The sequence below is a fragment of the Pyrus communis genome, chromosome 5 (assembly GCF_963583255.1).
Source record: "Pyrus communis chromosome 5, drPyrComm1.1, whole genome shotgun sequence".
Lineage (NCBI taxonomy): Eukaryota > Viridiplantae > Streptophyta > Magnoliopsida > Rosales > Rosaceae > Pyrus > Pyrus communis.
Genome location: NC_084807.1, coordinates 25,471,527 through 25,492,523, shown reverse-complemented (window position 1 = coordinate 25,492,523; position 20,997 = coordinate 25,471,527). Strand labels below are relative to the sequence as shown.

General features: G+C 35.1%; 1 protein-coding gene and 1 long non-coding RNA gene across 2 annotated transcripts; both read left to right on the top strand.

Moving 5' to 3' along the window:
• Positions 1 to 1,944: 1,944 nt before the first annotated feature.
• On the top strand, positions 1,945 to 3,850 carry LOC137735480 (putative pectinesterase 63). Its single transcript, XM_068474911.1, has 4 exons — positions 1,945 to 2,447; positions 2,535 to 2,741; positions 3,144 to 3,385; positions 3,471 to 3,850. The coding sequence occupies exons 1-4, from the start codon at positions 1,950 to 1,952 to the stop codon at positions 3,634 to 3,636; spliced, it is 1,113 nt and encodes a 370-aa protein (XP_068331012.1). The 5' UTR covers positions 1,945 to 1,949; the 3' UTR covers positions 3,637 to 3,850.
• Positions 3,851 to 18,022: 14,172 nt separating this feature from the next.
• Positions 18,023 to 18,704, top strand: LOC137735767 (uncharacterized). The gene is made up of 2 exons (XR_011068683.1): positions 18,023 to 18,387; positions 18,500 to 18,704. It is a non-coding gene; the product is annotated as an uncharacterized lncRNA (long non-coding RNA).
• The last annotated feature ends 2,293 nt before the right edge of the window (positions 18,705 to 20,997 follow it).

Genomic DNA, 20,997 nt, shown 5'->3' with positions numbered 1-20,997 from the left:
CAAAGCTTTTCGACGGTTATAAACGAAAAATCATGATTTAACGGTTATTTTAATATATTTTTATATGGTATAGTATTATTATTTTATTTCTTTTCATAATTATTTTGGTAAACTTCTCATAATTTGAATGATTTTTAATGTTTGGTTTTTCTATACTTTGTTTATGCGGAAGAGAGTTCTGACTTGGAAAACCTTACTGAAAACATCTTCAACATAACTCTTGAAGGCTATAGATCAAGCCAAAGTTCCAATACAATTTCATGATGATCAATGTAAATTGAAGATTTTGTAGGTGGAGGTGTAAACTTTTGAGAAAGACTTACAATCTTGAAAATAAAAACTCTTTCATTTTCCATATCCTTGCACATTTAATATTTGTAATAGATTAGTAGTGTATGTATTAATTTTTTATTAGGCTCTTATTTTCGAGGTAGATATAGTACTTAAACGACAAGTGTTTTAATGTTTTGAAGTAATATTTATGTGGCAATGTGTGGTATGTGCAAATTTAAATTTTTTTTTTTCCTTAACGGGTCATAACGGGTCGGATCACTTTACCCGTTGGGTAAAGTGACCCGACCTGTTAAAGACCCGTTAAGATAACTGGTGTGACACGACACGACCCGTTAAGATAACAGGTGTTACACGAAAACGACACGAACACGACAGACACGACCCGTTTGCCAGGCCTAGTCTGTTGTGAGGCAAAACTCATCCCCTCTTTTAGTGTAGATAATATCGTTTGTTATAAAAAAACATAATTTAAGTAAGATTATATACCTTGTGTTTGATAAATTTTAGGCGACTCATGTGTTTTGTATTTATCTTCACAATAATATCGTTTTGGATTTTAAAATATACAACAGTTAATATATCCCAACAATACGCCTAATATATGAATCACAAATATTGCTCTCTTGAGCTCTTCAGTTTTTGTATGGATAGAGAGTTTTTTTTCAAAATAAATTTTTTTTTTAAACATCTTTTTCTGTTTAATCTAATAATTATTGTGTTAATTTGATACGCGTAACAAATACTGCATTGGATACGGGATACGGCACTAGATTGACGTGTCCGTATGGATTGGGTCTCCTTCGCCTCAAGTAGCTCGTCCAATTGTGATTTCGAGTGCTTCCTTATGCTCCTATGTTTTATTTGGAGGGCAAGGAATGAGCATCTGTGGAACGGTAAGTATGAAGGCCCTAACTTGGTTGTTTGCCGCTCTATCAGCCGGTGGCAGGAGTCCCAACCTCCCACTGGTTTTCCAAAAATTATTAAAGTCGATGGGGCTTTCTTAATTAAAGACCCACCACTTTCCTCCATCTCTCCGTTTTCAGCACACTACCATTAGGACTAAAGATTTAATTGTGCACTCTAAACTTTTTATATTTAGAAAAAAAACATAACTTTTTATATTTAGAAAAAAAATACTCTTATAAAGAGTGCATGATTAGATTTTTGGAGTGACAATAGCAGTTATCTTAATTAATTTATTTTAGTCTTCTATAATATAAACAACATATATAGCGTCGCAGGCTATTCTAATGTTCCTTTGACGGAATGAGAAATAGTGAGAGATGAAGTATACTTCTAGAGAATTAAGTGTGAGAAAAAAGAATTCTAAAAGAGATATTAGATGGCGTTCGAGTTTTAAGAGTGTTGCGATAAATATATCAATCATAAAACCATAATTATCCATGTTCTTTCTCAAATTAAGCTGTATCTTCCATAGATAGTGGTTTTTTTTGTTTAGTTAACACAAAGGGTGGATATGAAATCCCAAACATAGACGACATCCAAACTATCCGAAAAGCTCTCCAAGTCTCACATATTTTGGGTTAATAACCCCTCTAATCATGCACTTTACCTTAAAGCACCTAATGCTTTGTGGACTATAAAATCAAAACCTTCTACTCACCATTTTAATCAATAGCACCCCAAAAAATAAAATGGCCGGAAAAAACACATGCATGGGCGTCCATGCAGCTCTAATTATGACAATTCTCCTCACCGCCACCGTTGCCACAGCGGACGACAATGCACCGATACCATCCGACCATTCCCAAATCAACACATGGTTCAATAACAATGTGAAGCCATACACAGAACGGCAGAGCACGCTTGACCCTGCCGTTGTGACGGCCGAGGCTGGTCAAACAGTCATCAAGGTCATGCAAGATGGAAAAGGAGACTTTAAGACCATTACTGACGCTATTAATAGCATTCCGGCCGGGAACACCAAACGTGTCATTGTGCACATTGGCGGAGGAGAGTACAACGAAAAAATTACGATTCCACGAAATAAACCATTTGTCACATTATATGGTTCTCCAACAAACATGCCAAATTTGACATTTGATGGCACGGCCCAAAAGTATGGAACTGTAAACAGTGCTACAGTGATTGCAGAATCTGACTACTTTATTGCCAGTAACCTTCTTATTAAAGTAAGTACTAACTATGTCATACCACGTGATATTACCATCACACAGTTATTTTTCATTAACATTCTCTTGGTGGATTGGTTTGTGTAGAACTCTTCGCCAAGGCCAGATGGGAAAAGAGTGGGAGCGCAGGCAGTGGCATTGAGGGTGTCGGGCAACAATTCAGCCTTGTACAATTGCAAGCTGGTTGGATTTCAGGACACCCTTTGTGATGACAGGGGCAATCATTTGTTCAAGGACTGCTACATTGAAGGCACTGTGGATTTCATTTGGGGAAGCGGAAAGTCTCTCTATTTGGTAATGCATCCCTATCTAACATTATAATTCCCAAATAAAGCCGGTGATTTTAACCTTACATGGACGAGTCTCACCATAATGGTGTATTTTACGTACATGTTGTGAGAAAAAAAAAGCTAAATATGGTTGACTCATACAATTATCTTTTTCTTCGTAAAAAAAATTATGTATAAATTTAGGTCATATATAAGAACGACATTGGTGAAGTGGGTTGTGTGAATCTCACCATATAAACAGTGGATCATTCCATGATTGTTCCCCTTCCCCCTCTCAAACATAATTTGGGTGGATTAACAAGAAGATATATATAGTTAATCTTTTTGTTTGTCTATACAAGTCATATTGGTTTTGAACTCTTGATGGTTGGTGACTAATAATATAACATATAAATGATGGGTGCAGAACACTGAGTTGCATGTGCTGGGAGATACAGGAATAACAGTGATAACAGCACAAGCAAGGGACTCAGCTTCGGAGGACACTGGATACTCATTTGTTCATTGCAACGTAACTGGGATAGGCAGTGGCACATATTTGGGCAGGGCTTGGAGAGTCAGACCCCAGGTGGTGTATGCTTACACCAGCATGACTGAGGTGGTTAACCCTGCCGGTTGGAGCAATGATAACCACCCCGAACGTGACAAGTAAGCAAATTATGTTAATTAGTACAGGATTAAGCATTTTCATATAATTAGTTTCGAGAGTTAATAATATAATTTGAAATTGCAGCACTGTGTCCTACGGAGAGTACAAGTGCATGGGTCCAGGTTCAAGTACATATAATAAGAGAAATTTGAGCAAAGAACTGACAGACGAACAAGTCAAGCCTTTCATTAGCCTTGGATATATTCAGGGTTCCAAATGGCTGCTTCCTCCTCCAAATCCAAAAGTGTAGTTATATATATACATATATACACATAGTATGTGTGTATATATATGTGCATTCAGTGGCGAAACCATGAATTGTTGTGGAGAGGGGTGAAAAGGGGTACTGTTGACCAAGAACACCGTAGAACGATTTCTCAGTCGTGGATAGAGATTTTTGAAATAATGGCCAAACCGCCAGCTGAATATTTTTGTTCACAAAATTATATATAAAGTCTATTTCAATTGCATTAATCGCATATATAAATCAAAATATAAGGCAAAATAATAGAATTAAAAATAGGGTGAAGTGCTGATTTAGTTCTTGAATTATCACCTTAGTCAAAATTAGGTCCCTAAATTATTTTTTCAGTAAAATTAGTCCCTAAATTCATAAAAATTGCTAATTTCATCCCTATTATTATATTCAAAGCAATTTTTCGTCAATTTAAGTCACTTGACATACTTTAGAGTGTAATATCGTCATTTTTGTTTGCCTATAAGCCATTAACATTTCATATAGGTTGTGAATCTAATGTTTAATTTACCATCCAAAGTTAACTTCATACACTATTTCTTTATGAAAAATTACCAATCTACCCTCCAATGTGAATCACATGCAAGTAACATGACTTAAATTGACGGAAAATTGAATATAGTAGCTTTGAATCTAATATTAGGGATGTAACTGGCAGATTTTTATCGTTTAAGGAATGATTTTTTTGAAAAATAGTTTAAAGACCTAATTTTCACTTAGATGAAAATTCAGAGACTAAATTGGCAGTTCACCATTAAAAATAATTAAACGCTTATTTTATTGGAAATTGTATTAGCACTCCAAAAATCTCATTTTATACTTTTCATAAATGTATTTTTCTTTCTAATTACAGAAAATTTATAATGCAAAATGAAATTTTGAAAGTACCAATTTCCATTTTATTCTCTAACCTAATTCAACATCAGTTGCATCTTTCCAATTCAAATTTGTTTAAGGCTAATGAAAAAACATTAGCTCATGCCTACAACTCTACAAGGTCTGACCAGCCCAATACAACAAATCCAAAAGCACAAACGACATACATTTGCTAAACGCAAAACCTAAAAACTAATCACCGGCGCAATGTGTTAGAGCACCTAAGTAATAGGCAACTCAATCTCCTTAAATGAATTGTAACTGCTTGCAATGAACAATAACTGGTGTACCTCCATCCTAATTGAATAGTTCAAGCAATTCGTATTAAAATATTAGTATTTTTTATTTTATAAAATAATAAAAGATAACTTTATTTTTAATTTCGGATAATAATAAAGGATTAGTTGAAAGTATTCGAAAATATTAAAATGTACTTTGTGAAAGAACATGATTACAAATTTATAGAAAAAATTATAATCTTTTATATTTTTAATTAGTTTTTTTTTATAATTTTTTTTATAATTTCTATAATTTTTTAATAATTTAAATCGTGTTTGACGTCATCATCAGCCTTTGTCACATAAGCAAGGTGCTGAACTAGACAATTATTGTCTGACTTCTCCATCAGGCTCGCCTTGTGTCCAAATGTCTGAGTGGACTAGAATGTTTTAAGGAAAAGAGAGAAGATTGGATTGCCTATCCTCAAAACAATAAGTTACGATAGAGTTGCTCTTAACCAAACACGGAAGCCAACTGGCCAACGCATCACTAAGCCACCCTTTAATATTGCCCACTTCATTCCACCGTCATGCCCAAAACATTCTCAAATTCCCAAAATGCCACCCACTTACTCACCAATCTCACCTAACAAAAGCGATGGCACCCATGTAAATTCTATATAATTCAAGCCTACCTTCCCGAACCAACCCTTCCCTCCAAAAATTCCAGAACGCTCCAACTCCACCTGTAAGCTTCCCACCGTCTTCCCTTTACATTCTTTTCAATTTCATTACAAACAATCCAGAGGCGCAGCAGTAGGGAAGGACTTCAAGACCATCACTCCTGGGCTTCATTTCCGAGGAGGGGAGGGTGGCCGATCCTCCATGCCCCTCTGAAGCTTTGTTTACGTTGGAGTTTGAATGAAATTTCAAATCAAATGCGGGGTATTATTGAAAATTTTGAGTAGAAATTTCATTGTTTGACATTGACCATTACCAAAAGGTTTCCTCACTTTATAAGGCTTTATCCCTTATAGATAGTAATTAAAGTAATGGACCATAGAGAATGAAATTGGGTTCAACCTTGAGGTTGGGTTTTGAGATGTATTAATTAATTGATAATTAATTATCAAAATTAAATTATTTAATTAATTTTTAATTTAATTAATTAATTAATTTTTTATCAACAGACTCATCTTTTCAGATGAAGTCTATTGAGATGAAAGAACGCAGAGCAAAGCACCCCTCTGTGAAAGATGACATCTAACAGACGCACCACATTCTCATATCTGTTGTAAACATGTATAAACCTATTATATATACATTCATCTGTATGACATTTAGAACATAGAAAATATCAAATTCTTCTTCTACAATCCTAAACCTTATTACTAAGAGAACAACATAGAAATTTGCCAGAAGTCAGTTTTCCGGTGCTGAAATTCTAACTTAGATCGTTGAATCTTGGTGAGTTAGATGTCCTTAGAGCTACAAGCACTGAGTAGGGACGAAATATATGTTTCAAGGACATTGCGGTACACAAGCCTCGATCTTTAATTTGTCAGTTCAATATTATTTCGCATTGTTAATACTCTGTTATTTATTTATTCGCATTTATTATTTATTAGCATACATAAAATTATCATTAATTGTTGATATTTATCCAACAGCCTCTGCATACACTATTGATACTATTAGGATTAGAATTATCACAGAGTGGTTAAATGGTTGGAGAAGAATTTCAAACCCGTATGCCACACGACACGTCTTGTGTTCAATTTCTGACACTGGTGAATCAACCATGCTGACCAGAGGAAGTTGAAATGACTTTGTAAGTCTTATCGACTTCCAAAAAAGTGAACTGCCTTGGTGAAGTCACGAACTAATCTCTCTCTTTTTTTGTTTTTGTTTTTGTTTTTTTTTTAATATTTAAAAGAATACCGTTAGAACTAGGGAAATAGTTGATTTTTCTATGTATATATATGGGTGTGATTGAGCAAGCCACACACATGCATGCCTCGTGCAAAATCTACGTATACCATGAGCTAGCACAATGTATAGAACAAATATAGGGTCTTACTTTTTTAAGAATCTTCCACATATGTTCCACTTTGTAAAGAGGATAATGCCTCACCTGACATGGAAAACTTATTTGTCTCCTACATACGATTAACGTATCTTTATTGTATGAACATCATAATCAAGACGATTCATTTTTTATTATCAGGTAAAGATCATACGTGTACAAAATATTCAATTTAAAGATCTTTTAATCATTCATATGATAAAGAAAATGAACGTTTCTTCCATGAGGGGAACACAAACAATATCCTTTTAAAGAATCCGCTAATTAGCATTCTTAACTACCATTTTAATTTGCAGAAAAATAAACTTTTCTTGCATTTCCAAATAGATAGTATATACTTACATTCCCTCATAGAAGAATGAACTCATTCCCTTACTTGCAGATAACGTATCTTCACCATTGAAATTTTATAATCAAAATTATTCAATTTTTTAGTTAAATTGAAAAAAAAATGTCTAGACCCCCACTAGATGCTTAAGCACTAAAAATTCCTACCCGCCTAATCTCCGTCTAGACGCTTGAGCTCAAGTTGTGACATTTCATCTGGAATCCTAAACCCCACCCCCAGTACCTCCTTTTCCCTCAAGAATTTGTAAAGCTACAAAATAGAAATGTATTCTTAGTTTGATTGTTTTGTAAAATTAATCACTAATTTTCTTTAGGCCGGCAGCTCAAGTCAATGGCAAGTCTCTCCACGTCAACTTCATCACAGAAGGACCCATGACATGCATGAATATTAAAATAAAAGCCTTCAGTTTTGTATACGACGCGTCAATTTTAATTCGGAGCCTATTAGTATTACCCATCGATTTTGTTCACAGCATGTCACATTACTAATTTTCTTTTTCCACATTGCTGGTTTTTTTTTTTTTTTTTTATATTTATTTTATTCGATTTTACTCAACCAACAGTGCACGACTAAGAGAAAATTTTCAATGTGCATAAAACATAACCTGATAGTCGAATAATTCAATTGATTGATTTTTTTTTTAATTTTTTATCTAATTATATTATTACTTTTGATGTATCGAATTATATTCTCGGTATACTAAAAAAAATTTCCCCGACTAAAAGAGGAACAACAAGTCATCTCACCACATTTTCTCTTCCACATGAATACAAGTGAAGACACTCCAGTATGATGTTATCATTGGCTTGTGCCATCACAACCTGCAGGCCCAAAGATTTTTTGAAAACTGCCTAACTAAAATGGATATAAATTAAGTTTCAAATTGTTGAATTGATTAATATAAAATATCGACGATATAGATAATGCTAGGAAAATCAAAATTTCAAACTAAATTTCAAACCAAATGATGTGGTTGTAAATGATTGGATTATTAATTGTCGATTAACGTGTTTGTTTTTTTATTGGTGACACATTATTTGGTTTGTAAATTTGGTTTAAAATTTTGGTTTTCCTAGCATTATCCTTAAACATTGATAACATATATAACACTCAAAGACAACACATCAACAATTGAAATTTAAAACAAATTTGTAAATCAAATAATGTGGTTGTAGTTGATTGTAAACCAAATTTTTACAATCATATCATTTGATTTACAAATTTGTTTTAAAAAAGGGGTTTTTGAACTTTAATCCTTGATGAAGATTAAAATTCAATACAAACTTGGTGTTAGATTGGATATTAATTTTAGTCCTCTAATGTGTACTTAATTCAAATTTATATTTTTTTTAATATTTAATAGATATCTTAATGTCATTACATTACATTAAAATTATTATTATACACATTTTAATTCATTATATTTATTTTACTTCCTGTAATTAGTGTACCTAAGCGTTCAAATCATAATACATTTTACTAAATTAGTGTACCGAAATGTCCGTACCTAAATATATTGTAGTGAATTAGTAGCACATAAGAAAATATACAAAAACATAAGTGTACCAAAAAATTCCGTACCTAAATATATGATACTAAACTAGTGTACCAAAATTGTAAGATCCCACATCGCGCATGGGAGTGATCCTTATATGTATATTCCCATCCCTACCTAGCACGAGGCCTTTTGGGAGCTCACTGGCTTCGGGTTCCATGGGAACTCCGAAGTTAAGCGAGTAGCGCGCGAGAGCACTCCCGTGATGGGTGACCCACTAGGAAGTTCTCGTGTGAGTTCCCAGAAACAAAACCGTGATGGCGTGGTCGGGGCCTAAAGCAGACAATATCGTGCTACGGTAGTGGAGCGGGCCCGGGATGTGGTGGACCCCAGGCCGGGATGTGACAAAAATGTCGGTACCTAAATATATTATAATAAACTAGAGTACTGAAATGTTCGTACATAAACATATTATACTAACCTAGTGCATCGAAATGTTCGTACCTAAATATATTGTAATGAATTAGTGGCACATACGAAAATAAGCAAAAACATGTGTACCAAATCTTTACGAAAATATTTTTTTTATATAAGATACTTACCATAATGATAATTAAAATTTATAATATTTTAATAAAATTTAATTTAGGCCAAAGTGGATAAATGATCCCTGTGGTCATAAGGTATTCGGAAGATAGCTTCTGTGCTAAAAAAAACTTGGATTTAAACCCTTGTGGTGTACTCCGTTAGGAAATCTAGTCTAAAAGTGATTTTTCTGTTAACTATCTGTTAATACATAGGTAAAATTGTACTTTGGTTTAACCTCTTGGGATTTCTGGGTTTCTATCAAGACTTCACCTTTTTGGACCAACTCCAACAATGGCTTATAACCTAAAATTCCCCTTTTTATCCCCCCCCAGACCCACTCCAACCCATGACCTAAAACTAACAATGGCTTATAACCTAAAATTCCCCTTTTTATCCCCCCCAAGACCCACTCCAACCCATGACCTAAAACTAACCTAAAACCTAAAACCTAAAACCTAAAACTAACCTAATACCAGCCCAAATTTAGGCCACAAAGCAAAGTGGACCCTAACAAATGAGATTGAAACCGGGCTGTGAAGCCCATTGCCCAATTCTTGACTCGCCTACGTGCCCACACGCTAGACCTTTCCCACCAGAAAAACATACCCACGTAGGGTTGTTCCCCCGGTGTCTGATCCATAAGTAGCCCAACAACTACTTTTCTTCATCCAACGGCTCCATTTAAATGGGCCGTTGGTTAATCCAACAGTCTAGGTTCAAGTTATTATTTTTTTTGTTTTATATTTATATATTTATTGAATCCAACAGCTTAGATCGAATATAATCAAATCTAATGGTAAAAAAAAAAAAGATCTAACGGTCCAAATTTAAATCCAATGGCTAAAATAATTTAAAAAAAATTATTTAACTTAAAATTCAACCAAAAACTCTATAAATACCTATGTATTTGTTCAAACATCCACACAAAACTCACTTTTCTCCAACAATTCTTCAAAATTTTCTTTCTACCATTTCTTCCCATTTCCAAAATTTTCAAGATGGCAAAAGAGCATGTTAGAGGTCGTAATTGGACCTTTGACGAAGATATTGCTTTATGTTTGGCATGGATTTCTATTAGCGAAGATGGTGCCGCCGGCACGAATCAAAATAGAAAGGTTTTGTGGGGTAAAATCGTTGATAAGTTCCATGAAAACTCCAATGGTGGCCAAAGGGAAGTTGGTGGTGTTTATGATCGGTGGAAGATTATCAACAAAGCGTGCACTTTGTGAAAGGGAAGCTTGGAGAGAGCCATGGTTGACATGCCTAGTGGAAGGGGCACCTCAAAAATTGTGAGTTTCTTTGTTGATATTTTATTTGTCATGTACATAATAGTATTTTGCAACTAATTGTTTTTATGTATTCGTTGCATAGGGTGACAAAGCAATGTCAATTTACAAGACAAGAACTACATCAAAAAATCAAGCTTTTAAGTTGCATCATGCTTGGAACATCCTCAAGGATTGTCCGAGATGGGGAACCGATGCGGACCAACAATGGGGAAGATTATTTCAGGGTGAAGCCCCACCCCCAAATGATGTCAATGAAGGTGTGAATTTTGCCGACAATGAAGGTGTTCAACAAATGACCCCAACTTTTTTTGCAAGGCCCCTGGGTAGAGATAAGCAAAAGGAAGAAAAGAGAAAAGGGAAGTCCCAAGATCCAATACGTGCAGAATTTGCTAGCAAAATGGTAAGAATGAATGAAAACCATATCTCTCGGCAAGAAGAATTGGCCAAAATGCGTTTGGCCATGAAGGAACAAGGGGATAAGGAGCAAGAAAGGTTCAAAATTAATTTGATGATGGAGGACCTTGACAAGTACACTCTAGAGAGGAAGAAATACTTACGTGGTAAGCAAAATGACATTTTACGAAGGGATGCCACAATGAGTATATTTCAAGATGACGACTCATCTCAAGACTATCACCCAAGTCCATCACCAAGTCAAGATAGTGAATATCATTATTAAGTTTATATGGTTTATTAATTGTCTTTTTTTTTTCTTTTTTTTTTTTTAAAGTTTATGTGGTTTATTAATTGTCATTTGTATTAAGTTTATTTGGTTTATTAATGTCGTTTGTATTAAGTTTATATGGTTTATAATGATTTTCATGTATTGATTTAGTAATTTTTCAAATTTTATCGGAATTTAAATATTTTTAGGTTAAAATGTTCATATAATTAATTTAGGATAGTCTACATAATTTTTTTTTTTTAAAGTTAATTTAAAAAAATTAGCCATAATTCATTCTTTGATAATCTCAGGCTAAAATTTTACGTCAGAAGGGTTGGAGCAGAAAAGTTGTTTCTGGGCTAAAACCTAAATTTTATGGGCTAAATATTTTTAGGTTTTAGATCACCATTGGAGATGGTCTTAGAAAGAAAATCGAGAAAATGGCGAATGGGGTAGAGAGAGAAAGTGGGTTGGTGCTGTTTAGCCAGGAAACTGGCAATGTAGGTTTCATTCTCAATACACCAACTTATAGAAAAGCTCTTTACTCCACAAACAAGCCAGAAACCATCTGGACTCCACCATATGAAGAGTAGGCAAACATATAACTACTGTACACTCAACAAGGAGAAGGCATTTAGTGAGACAAAACAACATACACCTCAACTGTATGCCCAACAAAAATACAGTGAACAACTTGCAAAAGCAAAAGCAAACGCTCGTCGTCATCAAATACAAACCTAATAGATTAGGCAGACCGAAAAGGGACTGACAAACTGCAGCCATCAACGTCAAAACCCAGTCCACGATGAACTCAAAGAAGCTCAAAACGCAAACAACATGCATTAAAAATAAAAACCCTTTTTCCCAAAAAGCAACAAAGTGAGAGAGATCAAAACGGTAGAGAGAAAGACCTTCCTGACAGCCAGGGGTGCACTCGCAGGTGACTTCCAGGTCACCATTGACGAAAACCCTAAACCTCCCGATTGCATCACCGTATCTGTGGCTGGTGACCTCTATCTGGTCCGACCCTCTATTCACCCCGCTCATCTCTCTCAGCTCATCGTCGCTAAATAGCACCAACCCACTTTCTCTCTCTACCCCATTCGCCATTTTCTCGATCCTCTCTCTAAAAAGGTGAAGTCTTGATAGAAACATAGAAATCCCAGTAGGTTAAATCCTAGAAGGTTAAATCAAAGTACAATTTTACCCATGTATTAACAGATAGTTAACGGAAAAAAACATTTTTGGACTAAATTGGCTAACGGAGTACATCACAGGGGTTTAAATCTGAGTTTTTTTAGCACATGGGCTATTTTCCGAATACCTTATGACCACAATGATCATTTATCCGATTTGGCCTTTAATTTATGAACACTCTAAAATTATAAATAAAAGAAAGAAATATTTAATATGCTGGCATTAAATAGAGTCTAGAGACTAAAATTAATTTTTAATCTTGTACAAGACAAAACTGAAGGCTTTTATTTTAATATTCATGCATGTCATGGGTCCTTCTGTGATGAAGTTAACGTGGAGAGACTTGCCATTGACTTGAGCTGCCGCCCTAAAGAAAATTATTGATTAATTTTACAAAACAATCAAACTAAGAATACACTTCTATTTTGTAGCTCTACAAATTCTTGAGGGAAAAGGAGGTACTGGGGGTGGCGTTTAGGATTCCAGATGAAATGTCACAGCTTGAGCTCAAGCGTCTAGCGGAGATTAGGCGGGTAGGAACTTCTAGTGCTTAAGCATCTAGGTGGGGTCTAGACATTTTTTCAATTTAACTAAAAAATTGAATAATTTTAATTATAAAATTTCAGTGGTGAAGATATGTTATTTGCAAGTAAGGGAATGAGTTCATTCTTCTACGAGGGGACGTAAGTATATCATCTCTTTGAAAATGCAAGAAAAGTTTATTTTTCTGCAAATTAAAATGGCAGTTAAGAATGCTAATTAGCGGATTCTTTAAAAGGATATTGTTTTTGTTCCCCTCATGGAAGAAAGTTTATTTTCTTTATCATATGAATGACTAAAAGATCTTTAAATTGAATATTTTGTACATGTATGATCTTTACTTGATTATAAATAGAATGAATGGTCTTGATTATGATGTTCATACAATAAAGATACGTTAATCGTAAGTAGGAGACAAATAAGTTTTCCATGTCAGGTGATGAGCATTATCCTCTTTACAAAGTGGAACATATGTAGAAGATTCTTTGAAAAGTAAGACTATATTTGTTCTATACATTGTGCTAGCTCATGGTATACGTACATTTTTCTAAACTTCATTTTATTTAAGGATTAAAATCTAGGTTTCTATTTAAAGAATTTGGTTTTCCTAGCATTATCCATAGATAATATACTACATTTTGTAAACTTCTCAATAATAAAATAAAAGAGTTGTGTTAAGGTAGTCTCTACTGCTAAAATGCAACAAGAGCAACAAAGAAGGAACTCAAACAAAAAAGGAAAAATATCAGGGAAAATCATGAGGGCAACAGGCTCACTGGCCGTGATCATATGCTTGTTATGGTGTGGTGTCTGGGAGGTGGTTCCGATGGCGAAGGCGGACACGTCGCCGAGCCAGTGTAAGCAGGAGGTGGGCCACGTTCGTGATGAATGCAGGAGCGCGATACTTCCAGGACGTAATCCTTCTGCACTCTGCTGCCAAATTGTTAGGGCTGCTCATGTTGAGTGTGTGTGCCCTTATGTCACCCCCAAGGTGGCCAATTTTATCCCTGTCCGACGTACAATTAGGCAGATTGAAGGTTGTGGAAGAAGTGTCCCTCGCAACTTTTAAGTGTGGGAGTGAGTTCTCCACATCTAATCTCTATCTGATCCATATTAGCTAATTAATTTATAAATCACATTAATTATTTTATGCGCTTAATAAATATTTTTCCTTTTTTTCTTTTGCAGGCATCACAGCCCTGCCATGAACATCAATCCCACAAGAATAAGTATACTTAAAGAGCTCCTACTCACCGTCCGATTAACGCCTAACACATTTTAGAGCCTTAATATATATTTCACGTAAAATTAATGTCTTAATACAAAAGACATTGTGGATTTGTAATTAGTGATTACCGTGAAATTTTCCATTTTATTGGGGTTTGAAATTTTCCATCTTATTAGGGTTTGAATAACATTGCAAAATTCTACAACGAGGTGAACACGTTCACATTTATATTATAAGCGGTGCCATTTTTTCCCCTCCATTTTTCACACAGCCGTACTTTTGAGATTGAGAATTGAGAATAAAAGATTAAGATTGAAAATTAAGAAGTTGTACCAAGGAAGACTCTTTGTTGATCTGTCTCTCCGTTTCTCCCTCGGCCTCGCCCTGGTTCTCTTCTCCTTGATTTCTGCACAACTACAAACAAACTGCCGGTGTGCAGTTAATGACTGCGTGGGAAACTAGCGTGTGCGAGGGCTGCGGTTGACGGAGAAAAAGGATGACGAATCAGTTTTTTTTTCGGTTTTTCTTTTTTTTCCTGATTTGTTTACAAAAATACCTTGTGGTTTCATGACAAATCAGTTTTTTTTTTTTTTTTTTTTTTTTTTTGCAGCCCTTCGATGAGAATCGGGTCAGATGGCTATGATTAAAAGACAACCCTTGCCCTGAGTAATCGAAAGACCAAAATCACACCCTCAGTCTGAACTTCTCATCGCCAACTCTATCTCTGTCTTCCTCACCTGAACAATGGCTACCACGGCATCGTTGTCGTTCGACAGCGATGACGACGCAGCTAATAAATCAGAAACATCTCTCTCGATGCACCTCCTTTCAGAGACGAAGCCAGAATTTTAACTAAGAGGGGCACCTTAAAAAACTTGAGCTCATTTTTCAGACAAATAAAGCTAGTTCTTTTACAATTGCTGAAAAAATTAGTTGCAAAATGCCTAATTTTATTACTCTATTGTTTAGTTTTGTCTTTAATTGCTGTATTGACAATCCAATGCTCATTTGTACTAACTAACCAAATGCATGCAACTCAATAAGGTTTAGACATTAGTGCATGAGCAAAATATACAGAAAGGAAGGAGGGGCATTTAAAAACTAAAAGGGGATTTTCATTATTTTAATATGATTAATTGAATAATTTGTAAAGCAAAATAAATGAGAATGATTAATTTAATAATTTGTAATGCAAACAAAATAGGATGAGAGGGGGCATGTGCCCCCACTGGGCCTTACCTCCCTCCGTCCATGCTCCCTTTCACGATCTAGCAACCACCAAAACCCTAAATGCCAAAATTAGACGTCCTTTGAATTCCTACCCAATCCCTATCAGCCCCTAACCGAATGGCGGAGACCCAATGGTCAGACGGAATGGCCTCCACCTATTCCTCATCCGCGGGATATTTGAGTTTGCAGTTTGAGAAAAGGCTAATGCGCAGACTAAATTTGTAGACAAAATTTGGAAAACTAAAGAATATGGAAGATGATGATTGATTCATTACTTAGGCGTTCATAAACGTGCTTATTCGTATTGGCAACACATCATTTAGTACGCAAATTTTGTCTCCCTAACATTATCATTGAGAAAAATTGATTTGCATCAAATGTGGTGGGATTTTCTCTTCCACGTTTGTATTTCTAATTGTTCCATATTACTATTTTATCCCTATTTAATTGGGTAATTGTTAATTAATTTCTTACGACCTTTGAGTTATCTTAGGGTGTTGTGATCATGTTATTTAAGCTATTGTGTGATATCCCACATCGCCCAGGGGAGTGATCTTTATATGTATATTCTCATCTCTACCTAGCACGAGGTCTTTTGGGAGCTCACTGGCTTCGGGTTCCATAGGAACTCCGAAGTTAAGTGAGAAATGGGCTAGAGCACTCCCATGATGGGTGACCCACTGGGAAGTTCTCGTGTGAGTTCCCAAAAACAAAACCGTGAGGGTGTGCTGAGAGCCCAAAGCGGACAATATCGTGCTACGGTGGTGGAGCGGGCCCGGAAAGTGGTCCCACCCGAGCCGGGATGTGACATATTGGCTAGCTCTTAATCATCTTGCAATCATTAATCAAATAACATTTTCGATTGTGTCCCTATCTCTAGTGAATTCCAAAAATTGTTGTTCCTTGAAATTTACGCTTGTAACCCTTATACCCTCATGATTTCTCCTAAAAAATTGTAGAGCTACAAAATAAGTGTATTCATAGTTTGATTATTTTTTAAGGCTTCAATGTCAAATTGGTCCTTGTGTTTTAGTCTAATGATCAATTTAGTCATTGTGTTTTCAATATGTTCAAATTGGTCTCTGTGTTTACATCAGTTAACCAATTTAAGGCAATCCGTTACAAGATACTTAAAATTGACATGACCTAAATCGCATAGTATACAAGTGAATTGATCAAAGCGTCAATTTCTAAAGATAAACATCGTATATGTTTAGTGGATGTACGTGAAATCATGTTTTTGTCTTCTCACATACTTGGCACATGTCAATTTTAACGAATTGTCTTGAATTGATTAATAAATATAAACCCAATGATCAATTTGATCAAATTGAAAATATAGAAACTAAATTGACATTTAGGCCATTTTTAATAAATAATTTCTTTAGGGCGGCCATCCGAAGTCAATGGCAAGTCAAGTCTCACCAGTTTGACTCTCTGGAAGAACCCATGTGAATATTAAAAAGCCTTCAATTTTTTAGCCCATTAAACGTCAATTTTGTCTACAACGAGTCAATTTTTTAATTTGGGGTCTATGACCAATTAATTTTGTCTACACCACGTCACATTACTAATTCTCTTTTTCCACATTGCTTGTTTTTTCTCCTATATTTTCTGATTTACCTAAGTAATGATGTCCGATTGAAAAAGATTTTTCAGTGCGTGAATGACACGATTTAGTATACTAGACCATGTTCTAAACCACTGAAGAATTTCTCCACGACTAAAAGAGAAACATCAAGTCATCTAATACAACAATTCAATACACTCCATTAAGTTCTCATTGAGTTGTGCCATTACTAGAAGCCGGCCGAAAGATTTTTGGAAAACTAGCTAGCTAAAATATCGACTTACAGTGATTAAATATTCACAAACATATATAGTGTTCAAAGCCTTCAATGCTTTAGCGCATTGCACGTCAATTTTGTGTACGACGCGTCACTTTTAATTTGGAGCCTATTACCCGTCATTTTTTTCTACAGCATGTGACATTAATAATTTCCTTTTTCCACATTGCTGAATGTGCGACTAAGAGAGGAACAAGAAGTCATCTCGCACATTTTCTCTTCCACATGAATACAACAATTGAACAGATCATAGTCTTGAGTACACAGTACACTCATTGCCGGCCAAAAGATTTATGGAATACTGGTTAGCTAAAATGATTCGAAATTAAGTTTTGATTAATATAAAATATCGCCGATACAATGATTAAATATTCAAATATCGACAATATAACAATTAATTTTAACATTTGAGATTTAAAAACGATCATTACAGTGTCATAATATCAACCCAAAAAGTTTTATTGGGCAATTTCGTCGAACACCTAGTAGGCACTTGTCAATTCCTGCCAAGGACAGCCTAGGTGAGAGGTGAATGACCACTGCCATGATTAATTCTTAAACGTTTAAAAAATAATAAGGGGTGCCTAGACTTACCTAGGCACCTACTTAGCCCGTCTAGATCGCAACTTTTACATAGGCAGGAAATAGATAACTTCCATTTTACATTTTATTTTTTCAATAAGTTGTAAGAAACTTATTGGATAATTGAATGAACTCTTTATGACCCCATCTATAAAAGGGGGTAGTCTCCACTGCTAAAATGCACAAGAGCAACAAAGAAAGAACTCAAACAATAAAGGAAAAATATCAGGGAAAATCATGAGGGCAGCAGGCTCATTGGCCGTGATCATATGCTTGTTATGGTGTGGTGTTTGGGAGGTGGTTCCGATGGCAAAGGCGGACACGTCGCCGAGCCAGTGTAAGCAGGAGGTGGGCCGTCTCCGTGATGAATGCAGGAGCGCTATACTTCCAGGACGCAATCCTTCTGCGCTCTGCTGCCAAATTGTTAGGGCTGCTCATGTTGAGTGTGTCTGCCCTTATGTCACCCCCAAGGTGGCCAATTTGATCCCCGTCGGACGTACAATTAAGCAGATTGAAGGTTGTGGAAGAAGTGTCCCTCGCAACTTCAAGTGTGGGAGTGAGTTCTCTCCACATCTAATCTCTATCTGATCCATATTAGATAATTAATTTAAACTACATTAATTATTTTATGTGCTTAATAAATCTTTCTCCTTTGTTTTCATTTGCAGGCATCACCACCCCGCCATGAGCGTCAATCCCACAAGAACAAGTAATCTTAAAGAATAAAACGTCCCTTTTTATTAGCTAGCTTTCTTGCTAGCTAAATGATGAATTAATTTACATGCAATTTAAATTATGAAGGGATGTAACGTACCCATGTTTATGTAATAGAGAGTGGAACGGAATGTATTACTTATAAAAGTCGTTTGATAATTATTTTGTTTTAGGTTTCAATTTTTTAAAAAAAAAAAAAAAACTGAATTCTTATTTAGTAACTACTTTCAGTTTTCTAGAAAAATGAAAACTGAAAACCAAAAGTAAAAACTCAAGGAAGTGGTTTTTAGTTTTCATATTTATTTATTTATTTATTTTTATTTTTTTGGAAAATTGAAGATAGTTACCATACAAGATTTTAGTTTTCAAAAAACTAAAAAAACGAAATTATCAAACGCCGCGAAATTATCAAATTCTATTGTTCTTAAGGGCTTGCTTAGGGCTGCTTAGGCGTTAGGTGTCACGATTAATTCTCATACATTTAAAAAGTAATAAAGGATGTCTAAACTTACTTAGGTACCAGCCTAGATCGCGACTCTCACATAAAAAAAAAAGATAACTTTCATTTTGAATTTTACTTTAAGTTTTAAGAAACTTGTTGGATACTTGAATGAACACTCATTATATGTTTGTTCCCAATGTTTTCAATATGCTCTAGTACTTTATAATTTATATATCAATTTATTTTGCAATTTAATATATTAGAATACAATTATGTATATTTTTTATGTATAAGTCATTTATTTATATGTTATATATTAAATTTAGTAAAAATTGAAAAAAAATATCATAGGCCCCCGCTGGTCTCCCTAAGCGCTAAGCTCGTACTCCTGTCCAGCTAGCACTTAGCGCATTTTAGAGCCTTAATATATATTGCACGTAAAATTGATGTGTTAAGACAAAAGACAATGTGGATATGTATTTAGTGATTGCCGTGGAATTTTCCATTTTATTAGGGTTCGAAATTTTCTATTTTATTAAGTACAATGCTTGGCTACTTAAGAATGAGTAGGAACTCTGACTCAAAACTCTCCTAGTTCGAATCATAGAGATTTGTGCTTCTGATCAGAACCCTTCATATTATGAATCACGTTGTAAAGATCATCTCTACAAAAAATAAAATAATAGTAAGATCTTTTAGTCGATCTATTGTAGCAAATATATAAACAATTCGTAATGTTTTTACCAATTTCGTTCTTTTGTTTTTATACAATTAGATTACTAAACGATCTTAGTTTTAATTATTTTTTGCGGAGGTGATCGTTATAGAGTAATTTATAACATGAACGGTTATGATCATAAATGACACACCCCGACCGAAGTCCAGACGTGCTGGTCGTCATGTGAGGGTGACGTAGCCAAGTGCGCAACAGAAATGATGATGGTAATAGGTAAATGTGAATAAATAAAAACCAACCTAAGCTAATTTAACTAGTGATAATAAATAAGTCCGTGAAAGTGATCAAGTACCAAATACAAGTATTCAGAGAGGCAATCCACAGTGCAATGAAACCAACTAAGTGCTAATTATACAAAACAAGGAGAAGATTCCTACGCTTATTTAGTAGATCGTCAGAACCGCCGAGAAGTCCTTGTGAGCCACCAAGATGTATAGCTACCTAGGACCTAGAGGGGCACAATACAGAAGGGTGAGTAGGCAAAAACAAAACGTTTGAAAACACATTTATCTTTTCTGAACATAATAACCCCTCAATGTAAAACTCGTATAGTTTCCAGAAAATAATACTACGTATATACATACGAATACCAATGCATAGGGCCCGAAAAAAAAAAACGAAGTATGCCATGTCATAACATTTTCGCACTAAAAGATGTAAGCTAGGTGAAATCAATATAAAGTAGTATGCCAGTCGGAGTAACCTAATGTGACCTGTACGACTGGACCCATAGCTCATCAGTATATGCTAGCACACGAGTTGGAACCACCTATTGTGGTCTGTACGACAAGGCTGGGTGTAAATATGTATGTTCAAGTGCTACGATCACGTGAAGGCTGTGTGAATAATCGCGAGTCACCTATGAGTTGGAACCACCTATTGTGGTCTGTACGACAGGGCTGACACCAAACTTAGATCTAAGGTGAGCGTGTAGTGCGGGAGGTGAACATCACGTGAAGGACTGTGCCTCAACTTCGGGCGGGAACACTAACACCGAGGTGCAGCAATGATGAGCTCTAAATGCATCTATGCATAACAATGTGTAATGCAACCAATACCATCACAATATACTCACATGAAACTTACCTAAGCCTCCACATCATCAAACAATATAATTCACGATTTATAATAATGCAATACTTAAAATGTAACTCATTTTCGACATGGCACTTAAAGCATAAATCATTTTAAAAATGTTCTAGAAACCACGATGTGTATATATATATATATAGAAAGCAAATGCCCACTCACTGATAAGTAGTAGAATCGTAGCC